General features: G+C 39.8%; 1 protein-coding gene across 3 annotated transcripts in view; it reads left to right on the forward strand.

Annotated features, from left to right (window-relative positions):
• The window catches only part of GLI3 (GLI family zinc finger 3), a 380,830-nt gene that overhangs the window by 221,760 nt on the left and 144,991 nt on the right, over positions 1-14,079 (forward strand). For all 3 annotated transcript variants that reach the window (XM_066341812.1, XM_066341814.1, XM_066341813.1), the window contains one exon: positions 6,687-6,792. In XM_066341812.1, coding sequence (XP_066197909.1) covers positions 6,687-6,792 — 106 coding nt within the window. The remainder of the gene's footprint in view (positions 1-6,686; positions 6,793-14,079) is intronic.

A 14,079-nucleotide genomic window follows, 5' to 3' on the forward strand; every position in this document is an offset into this window, starting at 1 on the left:
GTGTCAATCTACAGGATTATCACCTCAAACCACCTTTTTGGGATTTCCTTGCAGGGAGCCCTTTTTATGGTGATCTACTGAAATGTCACATCAAGCTACTTTTAAGGTGTTCCTAGGGAAGCTTCTTGTTTATGTTAATTTACAGAGTTATGACATCAAGCCACTTCTTATCTATGTATAACTTCACACACACACTAACTGGGCCCTGTGCAAAAGTCAGAGTCTGCTTATCATATCTGTACACTATATTAATTCCTATCCAGATGGCATAACTTTAATTTCCTTAATTGATTTTAATAATGTAGTGATACAAGGTTATAGTAATCAAATATATAGAAATATAAAAAATATGGAAGACATATAAAAGTAATTAAAATGATATTAAAAATAATTATTAAAGTTAAATAAAGTTAGGCCATTTGGATAGGAATTAATATAGTGGCTTGGTGCCATATCTCTGTAATGTGATAAACAGACTCTGACTTTCAAGCAGGGTCCAGTTAGTATGTGTGTGAAGTTATATATAGATAAGAAGTGGCTTGGTGTTATTTACATTACTTTGTAAGTTATTGTAAATAAGAGCATCTTAAAAAGTGGTTTGATGTAAACATTTCAGTAGATTGACATAGAGGGGATTCCCTGAGAGGAACTCCCAAAAAGGTGGTTTGAGGTGATAATCCTGTAGATTGACACCTGTTAGAAGGCGTTGGCCAGAAAGGGTACTAAAGCTGAGGGGCCCCCTGCTGCAGTAGTCGCCCAGACTCCAATGTGAACATGGACTGTCTCCACGCCGCTCTGAGCTCTGACCAAAGACAGCCGAGAGGAGCACGCCGATGGGCCCCCTTAAGCTGTACCCAGGCACGCCAAAAGGATTTGTGAGTAATAAGTTGCTTGTGTGATTATTGCAACTAATTTGTGTGTTGGTCGTGTCTTTCCTCCAGTGGCACTTAATAGTAGCATCGTCATAGCCGCCTCAAGAGTAGTCTCGAAGAGGCTGCCAGCCTGCTGATAAGCAGGAGTGTCCCACTGCACGGGAAAGTCGAATCAGGGATGCCTGATCGAGGGAGAGCTTGGGCTCTACTGGGACAAATATTATATCTTAATTACTTTTATATATCTTCCATGTTTTTCTATATTTCTATATATTTAATTACTATAACATTATTTTACTACAACACTTCTCATTGGAATGATGATGATCTCTCTCTGTACCCCTTCTCTCCAGCTTAAGACCCCTCATTTGATAGGTGCTGGGTAATTATTTTCATTTCAGCATAGTTGGTGTTGTCCACAAAGGGTTCAATGTTTCTAGTGATAACAGGCAAGGAAGTGACTTTGTGGGAACTGGATGTTCTTCTAGGCAGGGCTGACCCTAATGACAGGATAAACAATCTCTACTTTTGGTCTGGAATAAATTACAAAATCAGTGTGTAGACAAGTTTGGTATTTAAATAAGTCAGGAGAACTTGCACACTCTAGGCAGTTTACTGTTGGGGTTCTCCTGTGCTGTTTCCTGTGCACTTTAAGGCCACTCAAGTATCATTTGGTGAATTACTCCTTCAGGGCAGTTACTTAGCGGACTTTGATCTCTCTTTTATAATCTACAGTATTTGTATATAAATTTCAAACCTTAAAAGACAGTCCCAGAATGGCATTCAACAGATCTTATACCCTGAGGAACTAAAACTATTTCTTGAAAGAAGGATGCAACTGAAGATAAATCTCCAAGTGTCTTTCTCAGGCTACAGTTTTTATGATCAACCCAGGCTCTTGTAAAGAGAGGTAAAAATCAATGCCTCTTATTCCTAACAAGATCCTTAATGTGCAGCTTCATGACAGGCGGCATGAAATCGAATACTGACAACTGTACCCAGCACAAATATTTTTACTATGCATTTCAGTTTAAACATGTGTCGAGCCAATTATGTATTTATAGGGTTTAGCTCAAGCTTCGGATAATACGCATTCTTCAAATCTCAGTTTAGAAGAGTTTAGTCCAATAGTGAAAGCGCTTGCAAGTCTGTAATAAATCATTTTTGCAACCATAAGCATGTACAGTTGACTGGTTACCACTATTCCACAGACTCAGCCCCGCCTGGTAGAATTTTAATTCTCTCAGTAAAATTGATTCCACCAGTTCTGCACATTATTCTGCCTGTCTTCCATTTAGCGCGTTAGTTTGCTGACAGTAGAGTACACAGCACTTAGCAGCTGGTTTGTGGAACCATCAGTCAGGAAATTGTATGATAAATAGGAGGTAGCTTGGTTTAGTGGCACTTCCTTCTGCTTCAGCAGTTTTAACCGGAGTTTGGAAAAGTCATCATGTGGTGTTTTGTCAAGGGCCAGAACAGGGGATGGCTGTGGTATGGTGACTTATTACACATACACTTGAGTTATGATGCTCCACAGCTGCGCCGCTCATGTGTAAATAATATACCGTGAGGTGGATAATTATGGTGGCTGCTGGCGACATGGGCCTGTTCCTGTTATATGGGGTTTTTGGACAGTTTCTTGGCCCTGTGGTGGAATATTCGGCTGTTCTTCCATGTAGAAATGACGAGCCAAGATGCAAGGAAACATTCAGTGTTTTTTTCTTTTTATTAGTATTAATGTCATGTGATGCCACATATTTTAAAGGGCATTTCCATTCCACTTTGACTCTTTGTTTATACTGTTAAGCTATGGTCAAGCATGTCTCTAATTGGAAGAGGTGTTCCATTGCATTTTCTCTGAAAGTGGCTTAAGAGGCGTGATTTCTGCTGATAGCCGACATCAGGTGTAATTGTTCGTGTAGATTTCATTAGTGAGCAGAAGTTATTTCAAACTCAATCAAGAGGGAAACAAACAGAAACAGAAAAATTTTTAACCTAACACCAGATGTCTTTGGTCAAGTCACACATCATAACCATAATTTTTTGTTGTTTATTTAACCTGATTCCAGAAGGCGGAATTCATAAATTCCTTTGGGATGTCAGGGGACATGTGTACAGGGCCACAACGTCACCACAGACGTTCAGTTGAAGTTGACTTAAACTCACAAAACACACTCAGCAGTAAGAAATGACTATAGTAATTGCGTTTTATAATTTCCTTTCACATATTTTTATAGTGCTTGGTTATTTTCTCTTTCATCTGAAAGGAGAGAGAGTGAGAGAGTGAATTAATATCCTGTTAGAATAATTTCTTAAAATGAAAAGGGCCTTTTAAATATCTGTGATAGCATTGTAGGATTTACTTCAGGAAGAGGGTTTTATAATGCTTTGGTAAACTCTTTTGATTTTATAGGATTAACTGATTGGTCATAACCCTTGTGCACATAATTACTGCCACTTTATTATAAATATTCATATAACAGATAATGACTCTCAGTTCCTGGCTCTATGAGGCATATATTGAATGTGGAGTTGATTCACACATTTCGAACCTGTGTGTTTGAAACGTGGGTTTGTGCTTCATCACAGTGCATAGGCGCACTCATACAGAGAAAAGCAGATGCAGTTAATACCCTTGTACTCGGTGGGCAGAATTTTACCATGCAGAATACAGCCAAGAGCGAAGAAGTAAGAAAGGCAAAGTATCCTCCCACTCTGACATGGTTCCAACAGTTTACCTCAAAATGGCCAAATAGCTTGACCTGTGTGATGCAGTGGATAAAGCATCAACCTGGAACACTGAGGTTGCCCCGTTCAAATCCCTGGGCTTGCCTGGTCAAAGCACATACAGAAAGCAACTACTACAAGTAGATACTTCCTGTTTCTCCCCCTTCTTTCTTTCTCTCTCTCCCCCTCTTAACCCCTCTCTCCAAAAATCAGTAAAAAAAAAAAGGCCATATAAAACAGTAGAGGTGGGTTAGAACTTAGTAATGCTTAATTCATACACACTGTTAGTAGGTTTATTTCTCTGACTTCCCAGAGCAGATGGCATGTGTGAAGCTTGAAGTCTGATGGTGGCACGCATGTCTATGTCAGCAGCTACTCAAAGGAGAAAGGGAGAGGAGGGAGAGGCCTGTCTCCTGGCCATCTGCCTGACCCTGGCTTGAAGCTGAGTCATTTGGGCCTGTTTCAAAATTTAAAAATTAGTAAACATTCACTGAGTCTGTGTGAGACTTTTAAAATAGTGAAAAAGATTACCCTACCTATTTTTATATTGTTTTCATAAGGGTGAATTGTTTTTACTGGAAATGGTTAAATGAGGTAGGACTTTGGCTCGGTGGAACTACTCAGTTCTATGCAGCGTGGTTTTGACAGTCGTGGTGGGAAAGCTTTTAAACTTGTCACCAGCTACCCAGATTTCCATTACAGAAAACCTGACTCTGACGTATTTTAATATCAAATTCTAAGTGGTGCATTTAAAATATGATTGATTTTTTTCTATATGGATTATTCTATAAAATACATGAAGTGGGATAAAGGATCAAGTGGTTAGAATCCTGTCACCTGTTGAATTCTAGCATAGTTGTACATCAATTTTTCACTCTTATTTTTCTTTTTTCATAACCATACTTTAGATTCTCAAAAGAAGGCAAAGGTAAAAAAAAGAGAAATAAGATATAATTTTATTTATTTTTAAATTTATCTTTCATTTACAGTTTACATTCACTGTTATTTTGTAGTTGTGTTAGGCTTATTGCCTAGTTATACAATCATATACTTTACAAAGGGATTCTCCTTATATTTCAGGTGCTCACCTGGCTACATACATACTTACATAGTTATCACAATATTATTGACTATATTTCTTATGTTGTACTGTACATCCTTGTGACTATTCTATACCTTCCAATTTCTACTTCTTTATCCCTTCACCTTTTTTACAGAGCCTTCCCCCCCCCCCCCATGTCCTCCCATCTGACAACCATCAGTTTCTCCTCAGCAGCTAAGAGTGTGTTTCTGTTTTGTTTGTTGATTTCATGTGAAGGTATTTTAATGTCATAAAAAAAGAAGAAATAAAGAAGACAGATCTAGTCAAATATCATGATTTCACTTATATGTAGAATCTAAAGAACCAAATAAAAAATAGAAAAAGATATAATTTTAAAAAGTTTGTTTATATTCTAAAAGATGCTTGTTGAAGATTTAGAAAAAAGAAAATGTATAAAGAGGGAAGTGCTGGCCCTGGCCGGTTGGCTCAGTGGTAGAGTGTCGGCCTGGCGTGCGGAAGTCCCGGGTTCGATTCCCGGCCAGGGCACACAGGAGAGACGCCCATCTGCTTCTCCACCCCTCCCCCTCTCCTTCCTCTCTGCCTCTCTCTTCCCCTCCTGCAGCCGAGGCTCTATTGGAGCAAAAGATGGCCTGGGCACTGAGAATGGCCCCATGACCTCTGCCTCAGGCGCTAGAATAGGCTCTGGTTGCAGCAGAGCGATGCCCCGGATGGGCAGAGCATCGCCCCCTGGTGGGCGTGCTGGGTGGATCCCGGTTGGGCACATGCAGGAGTCTGTCTGACTGCCTCCCCGTTTCCAGCTTCAGAAAAATACAAAAAAACAAACAAACAAAAAAAAAGAGGAAGGTGCGAACTACCTGAATTCACACCTCTCCCTCTCCCCCTCCCTCCCCCCTCTGCCCCTCCCCTCCCCCTCCCCCCTCTGCCCCTCCCCCTCCCCCTTCCCCTCCCCCTCCCCCTCTCCCTCTCATATACATAGTAGTTCCCCACTGGGTGTTGCCAGTACCTGGGCAATAGCAGCATGATGGCTACTGCAGGCTTGACCACATGTGGGAGATACTGTTTAGGAACAAGTTAAGCTCCTTTGCTGTAACATCAGGCTTATAGCCATGGAGGCACGCCTACAGACGTAAGGGCCTTGTTTTGTTTCTTGAAACTTGGGGAAAATGTTAGTGCCAGTTAGAAAATATCACTCATGCTTCTAATGGTAAAATGTAGCAGAACTCTTCAGTTTTTGCAGTGAGTCACTATTTAGGGAAGAGAATATATTTCCAGATTTGTCAGAGATAATCAGCCTCAGTTACTAAAAGTCAGCGGGGAGTGAGGAACTATTTTAACTCAATAGTGGTACAGACAGGAACCCAGGAAATGGTGAATACCAGACGAAGCAGGACAGGAGGGGAGGCTGCTGTGTGTTTATGTATAGTGTATGTATGATATGTGGGTGTGTAGTATGAGTGATATTTGGTGTGTGTGGGGTTGGGGTATCTGTTGTGGGTGGGGCACAGTGGGTATGTATGGGGTGTGGGGTATGTGTGCGGTACATGGGCTGTGTGTTGTGTGTGGGGTGTGTGTGTGTGCCATGGATTCTAGTAGGGATTTTAGAAAGGTCTCCTTCCCTTAAAAAGTGCCGTGGGAGAACTAGTATTTATATACAGTATTACATCTTGGTCTAAAATTCACTTGACAGTATAATTTTTTTAAAATAATAAGTGTCTTATAATATGTTCCTTTTGGTTTTGTGGTTCTGTCTGCTGCTCTGGCCAGCCTTTCCTTCAGGGTCAGCCGTGTTTTCTTTCTTGCTCTCCTGTGTGGGTGTTGGTCACATTCTAAGCTCTACTTTCTCAGGTGCAGGTATTAGTGACTCACTCATACCTCATGAAGCCTCATAATGGACTTGAAAGAGTTCTACAAATTCTTAACATAGGTTCAGCAAAAGTCATGAAGACATTATAGCAATGTTGCTTCATGAATTGGAATTATGTTCCGAAGTGTTCATTTTATGTAGGATGGACTTTTTTTTTCAGACCCTCCTCACCTGTTTCCTGCCTTCCATCCTCCTGTGCCAATCGATGCGCGACATCATGAGGGGCGTTACCATTATGATCCATCTCCAATTCCGCCATTGCATGTGTAAGTATTCAAGCTTTACCCAGTAATGACATGGAACAAAAGACCAATTTTTACTACCGCAGGACTTTTTGTTTCTAGCACGGCTATTGCACATTGAAGATGTGATAGAAGAAGAATACTTTCTTTTGAAATACAGCAGGCCTATCTGTTCCTGGACCCACTGAAACAAATCCTTAGTGCTTCCTGAAAAATGCCTGTCTCACCAGGTGGCTGGCAAGTAACTCCTATCTATTTTGCTGACCTGTGTTCTCTGGGCTATAAATGTTAAATTAAAAAGTAGAGGACTGATGGAAGGTTACTATACAGAGTACGTATTTGGTTGAGAATGGGTTTGAAGTTTTTCATGCTAAGATTTCTGTTGTGTGAAAGTCCTGTCCCAGGAATCACTTGAATTGTAATGATATTTCTGTGGTAAATTTTCATAGCCCCTGTGTTGTGTACAACAACAATCCCTTGATTGATGGGAATGTCACCCAAACAAAATGGCAAATGTGATTGAGCACATGGTTTACACAAAGATAAATGAAAAGAATAGTAGTGATAACATACATTGGAAAAGAAAGAAGAAAATCTTGTGGAAATAAGTATTATCTTACTCAATTTTGGGGGAAAAGAATAGTAGACTCGCAAACTAAAATGTGTGTGTGCATGTGTGTGTGTCTATGTGTTTATAGTACTGTCCAGAAAACTGTTGTGTACTATAATAACTGCAACCTCTTTCTGGGAAATGCTGGCCCTTACAAATAGATATATATATACACACACATATTTAGTCATATGTAGTAATCACCCTTCATTCTGAGACAGTCAAGTTAGAAAAGCACAAATAATACTTTGAAGAATAATGCTGGTTATTTAGATGGTAGATTGCATCTCCATGGCTATTAGTTACAGCTGTGTAATTACATATATGCCAAAGAAAAATGAAGTTGTTTTAAAACAAGTCCTCCTCTGTGAACAGAATTAATTGATATTAACAGACCTAACTACATGCCCAAGTACACATATAATATTTTACCAACTGTTTTTTTGGATCCATCTTCCATTACTAAATTGTAAATTCAGAGCAGATTTGCCTGGAGGTAAGTAATAAATCTGTGTTGCAAACTTTTATAAGCATTAAAGGAGAAGTAGATATTTATAGAGACAAAATATAGAAACTTGTGACTTATTCTCACTTTCACTGGAACACAAGCATTTCTAGTGTTCTGAAGCCTGCTAAAAATATACTCCAGTAAAACCAAGAAGCCAATTTAAAACACCCCATGCAAAGGGAAGGAAATTCTAAATTCAGGCTTAAACCTGCAGGTAATTCACCCGTTACACAGAGGTTTTGCATGGCTGATTCTCCCAGACTCCACAGTCTCTGCAGTAATGTAGTAATTTAAATCAGATTTTCTATGGAATTTTAGAGTTTTTCACTCTTTCAAAATCATGTTTAGAGAAATTTTTTTAAATGAGGTTATGTGATAAAATGAACTAGTTCCATGGGGTTCATTCTAGTTTGCCTTATAATTAAATTCAAATAAAAATTTATCATAAAAATCCCAACTATGGTTCTTTGGCAGAATATAACAACAGCAAGCCTTCATATAGTCCACACTAGGTGTCCTAGCCCTGATTGCTTTGCCTACAGCAGGGGTCCCCAAACTTTTTACACAGGGGGCCAGTTCACTGTCCCTCAGACTGTTGGAGGGCCGTACTATAAAAAAAACTATGAACAAATCCCTATGCACACTGGACATATCTTATTTTAAAGTAAAAAAACAAAACGGGAACAAATACAATATTTAAAATAAAGAACAAGTAAATTTAAATCAACAAACTGACCAGTATTTCAATGGGAACTATGCTCCTTCACTGACCACCAATGAAAGAGGTGCCCCTTCCAGAAGTGCAGCGGGGCGGATAAATGGCCTCAGGGGGCCGCATGCGGCCCTCGGGCTGTAGTTTGGGGACCCCTGGCCTACAGTATTATCTTGCTAGTGATAAAAACACCACAAGCTAATTTAGGCTGAGTTTAGAAAACCCTGAGGGAAGGGATTGCAATTCAGATGTGACTGGTGAGCTGGGATTTTTATAAGTTTCAGTACTTCCTGCTTTTCCAGACAAGTTTTAGGATAATTTAGCTGGAGTTGACTCAATTGTCTAGAGTCATAATGTCAGGCTGCTGGATTAATACTGAACCTCCGGAGAGCAGTCTTGGAAGGTTAATGTGGTGAGAGTGTGGGTCTGTCGGCTCCTAGTACAGTCCTGCGTGCAGACACTGAGTTTATGAAGTGGGCTCCGGGAAGGGAGCACAGGCCACACCTTTGTGCCATTGTAATACGACATTTTCTCTGCATTGCCCTTCCAGGTCTGCATAGCAAGCTCCTGCTTCAACTCCTTACCCTCAAAACCTCCCTTTGCTGGCTGTTCCTCACTGTACCTTTTGTGTGTCTTTATTGTAGCATGGATCCTCTTTCTCGGTCATTTATCGTTTAGCGGTCACTGCTCCTGTTAGTTTTGCGGACAGTGCCCAGCACATAGCCAGGCATTCTGTAAAAGATGCTCAGGAGACATCCAGGTTGTCCAGGAGAGAGAGGACAAGCAGTCGCAAAGCTTGAATCCCGTTCTTGAATTCCAAAGTGCTTGAATAATTGTATCCTAGAAAATAAGATCAGATGAGCTTACTAAGCTTTTAGAATAAATATTTTTATTTTATTTTATTTTTTTATTTTTTTTTAATTTTTTACTTTTATTAATTTTTAGAGAGGAGAGAGAATGAGAGAGAGAGAGAGAGAGAGAAGGGGGAGGGAGGAGCAGGAAGCATCAACTCCCATATGTGCCTTGACCAGGCAAGCCCAGGGTTTTGAACTGGCGACCTCAGCTTCCAGGTTGACGCTTTATCCACTGCGCCACCACAGGTCAGGCAGAATAAATATTTTTAATTATAAGAAGATGGAATTTGCCGGTATTATCATTATTTTGTACACATAATTGTTCTTCTGATGCCAACTTTAAAAATTAAATTATAAGTCTTGAAAACAGAATTTGTATTGATGATGGAAATGCTCACAGAGCTCTTTTTAGAATGTGGCAGGCACTGCGATAATTGTGCTACCATATATTATCATTAAAGATTTTATTGAAAGAGCTTTATAAATTGCTCTTATTTTTAGATAAACCACCCTATATTAAGGCATCAACGATAAGGTGCAGAATTAAATTAAAATCTCATAAAATGAAATATGTTCAGTATTAGCTGTTTGACACTTAATTTGCCTCTGAATGAGTTGAGGAAATCACAAATTAACCTGCCTTTGTTTTTCCAACCATGGCTTATTAGGTGTTAGAACAATTGCAGTTACAGCCTAATAACAGCCACCAAGCCTTATAAATATTTGCAGAAATACACCAGTTTGTGTTAAAGGAACCCAGTGTGTTAAATGGAATGCCTTAGATTACCCTACTTGCTCTCAATGTCATTCCACAGTTTACAATTAGGTAGTGTAAATAAGAGTATAGAATCTTAATTTTTTCAAATACAGTACTGACAGTAATATTAGAATTTATTAGAATTCCATTTCTTAACTAAAAATAATGATTTAATTCAGAATGTATAAGTGGGACATGGAGTATTATCTTTCCCTGAGTCGTCACATAAAGACCGGCATACAAAATGTACAATACCTGCATTATGTTTATTTAATTCAAGCAGTTTGTAAATTAAGAAACACTGAATATGGCCCTGGCCGGTTGGCTCAGCGGTAGAGCGTCGGCTTGGCGTGCGGGGGGGACCCGGGTTCGATTCCCGGCCAGGGTACATAGGAGAAGCTCCCATTTGCTTCTCCACCCCCTCCCCCTCCTTCCTCTCTGTCTCTCTCTTCCCCTCCCGCAGCCAAGGCTCCATTGGAGCAAAGATGGCCTGGGCGCTGGGGATGGCTCCTTGGCCTCTGCCCCAGGCGCTAGAGTGGCTCTGGTCGCGGCAGAGCGACGCCCCCTGGTGGGGCAGAGCGTTGCCCCTGGTGGGCGTGCCAGGTGGATCCCGGTCGGGTGCATGCGGGAGTCTGTCTGTCTCTCCCCGTTTCCAGCTTCAGAAAAAATACAAAAAAAAAAAAAAAAGAAGAAACACTGAATATGAGGAACTTTTTTTCCCCCTTAGTTATTCTCCACTGAATTTACCAGGATTTATGCTCTCTCAAATTATTTGCTTTGACCACAGATTTGATGTTTTATTAAGCCATATAGAAAACAGTGTTTTAGAAAAAAATATCAGTGAGTGCATATTATTATATTATTGAGACTATTTGGAGCGTTAATGACAGAAATTATATCTATATTTACATAGTCAAGGCAGTAATTTTATGTGAATATTTTTACTTTTTGGTCTTCTCTGTGTTTTGTACCTTGCATTGTTTATACCAGGACTGTCTTTTGCATAACTCCAAGAGGGAGTAGTGTAGTCTGTGGGAATGGGTGATGTTGTAGGCTAAAGATTAGTACTTATTTTAAAATTTCACTTGAAATTTAGACAATTAGAATATTATATCTCCCTCCCCCAGAATACAGATGTATTTTCTTTCCTTTTTTTTTTTTTTTAATTTATTGATTGATTTTAGAGAGAGAGAGAAAAAAACATTGACATGTCTTTCCTCTCATTAATGCATTCACTGGTTGTTTCTTACATGTGCCCTGACCTGGGATTGTACCCTCAACCTTGGCATATTAGGATGACACTCTAACCAACTAGCTACCAAGCCAGTGCCAGATATATTTTCAAGTGACTACTTTCACACTAATGAAGAAAGTATTCTTTCTTTTGCATTTTGAGTGTTTTTTAAATATAGTATTAGAACTCATATAAGCATCTTCTTCTCAAAAACCAGACATAGTATATTTGTAGAAACCCCAAAATAAACTTGTTTTTGTTTTGTTTTGTTTTTGAGAGAGAGAGAGAAGCATCATCAACTCATTGCCTTGCTTTGTTGTGCATTGATTGCTTCTCATATGTGCCTCAACTGGGGATTGGACCTGTGACTCACGCTCAAGCGCAGCTGGTGGTGACCTTGGGTTTTGAATTGGGGACTTCAGGATTCTAGGTGATGCTCTATCCAATTCACCACCACTGGTCAGTCAGAGTTTTGGGCCTGCCTCCTCTTTTATGAACATAAGGGGCACTGTTTTACTGTTTTTGTTTTGTTTTTAATTTATTTATTGATTTTAGAGAGAGAGGAAAAAGGGAGGCAGAGACAAGAACGTTGCTTCTGTATGTGCCCAGATCGGAGATAGAATGGGTAACATCTGTACATTAGGATGATGCTCTAACCAACCGAGCTATTCAGCCAGGGCTAAAGTTTTAAATTCGATATTCATTTGGGATTTTCACTTGGGAAAAATATCTTTTACATATAAATTTTTTGAGCTAATATTTTCTCATTTATGGACAGATATGAATTGAATTTCAGACTGTCCATTTTCTTCATATGAGCTCTGCAATTTATTTTCCAAAGCAGGTACCTTAGTTACTAATCCATTACAGTAATAAAGCCCCACAGATCTTGCCAGTTGTGCTGAGAGCTGCCCTCCTCTCCTCTGTGACTGTGAACAGCTCTGCCCCCATGCTGCACGCCAGGCGGCCCTCGCAGGCGGCCATTGCATGTCCCATGCATTTCACTAATTCACTGTAGAAAAGCATTCATATTTTCTCTCTTGGGGGATGAGTGCTCATATTCTGTTCTACATGGCAGCTCTCTTGTCTCTGCATTGAGTCAATGTGGCTCTTTCCAAGGCTGCCTGACTCACTGAAATTATTCCACCTAAGTAAGAAGAGCTGTTCTTCCCACTGAAAGTGACTCACTGCCTGACACCAGGGGAGAGGACTCAGTACATGGTAGATCATTAATATTAGCTGTGAAGTAGAGTACACTGAAATAGTAAGACTTCTCCCCCATGATTATGACTGCCTTTAAAAATGAGATCAGTGAGATGAGTGGTAGGTTTGGAGTATGAATAAATACATTTCTTTTCCAGAGAGAAAAAGCTCTAAGAAGAGATTTCTCATTATGGAAAAGGCTTAGAGAAAGAAAGGCTGAGTAGATGACCAGGGCTACTGTTCGGTTCCCTTCCTCTTTTTTCTGTCTCCCTCCCCTAACCCAGCATCTTGCATGTACTAGGTACTACGCTTATTGGGAGCTCATACAATATGTATACAAAAGAAGCCTTTAAGCTAGCCACCTACTGAAAACTTTGTGATGTTCCGTAACACTTAGTAGTGATTTTATTCTTTTCATTCTCAGAGAAGCCTCCAGAAAAATGCAGGGATGAGAAAAACCTTGTATTTGTGTTTATGGGCATAACTAGTTTGGAATATTTTAGTAGTACGATTTAAAATTAACACAGACAATCCCCTCCCCCCCGGTGTTTGCATTCTGTCATAAACATTATTAAGACTGGTAAAGTATAATTAATGAGATTTCATCAAATATTGTAGCTGTGTAAACTCTTCTCCCCCCAAAAGGAAAAGAATGAGCTAGATTATCTTTTGAGAGAGAGGACCATCTGTGCATTTACTAGGCCGAGGGCATGCCTTACACATTAGTTCCTAAAATACGTATTATTTCAATGATGATAATGGGCTGTTGTTTCTTAGGCCCCTGCAGGATGACTGTTGTCATCTTTCTTTTGTTTTGTTTACTTTTGTTAGAAGGTGTTACCTCATGCCAACAAAGCTAGCATACTTACAGCTCAGATCAAAAGCTTGATTTCTGTTTAAGATAATAGTAAAATTACTTATTGCCATGTCACTGCCAAATACTAAATTAGTGACTGGTTGTAAAGCAGGGTACCATTTACTGCCCATCTGTACATATATTGCTACTTTCTAGGCCTGTGATGGTGAACCTTTTTATAAAAACTGCCCACTTTTGCAGTGCTGGTCAACTTGGTCCCTCCTGCCCACTAGTTGGTGTTCCAGCTTTTATGGTGGGCGGTAGTGGAGCAACCAAAAAGCGCCGTGATTGGCCCACCATGAAAGCTGGAACACCAACTAGTGGGCAGGAGGGACCAGGTTGACCAGCACTGCAAAAGTGGGCGGTTTTTATGAAAAGGTTCGCCATCACGGTCCTACGCCCTTCACATGGAAATAAAATAAATGAAATTAGCAATCTCAACAAACTAAGAATAGCACAATTTCAAAGATAAGGGAAAAGAATGATGATTAGATAATTCACAGGAAAATGTAATAATGACCACAACTCAACTGTAATGTGACATTTTTGAGTACTTACTATGATCTAGACACATTTC

Source organism: Saccopteryx leptura, chromosome 6 (assembly GCF_036850995.1).
Source record: "Saccopteryx leptura isolate mSacLep1 chromosome 6, mSacLep1_pri_phased_curated, whole genome shotgun sequence".
Lineage (NCBI taxonomy): Eukaryota > Metazoa > Chordata > Mammalia > Chiroptera > Emballonuridae > Saccopteryx > Saccopteryx leptura.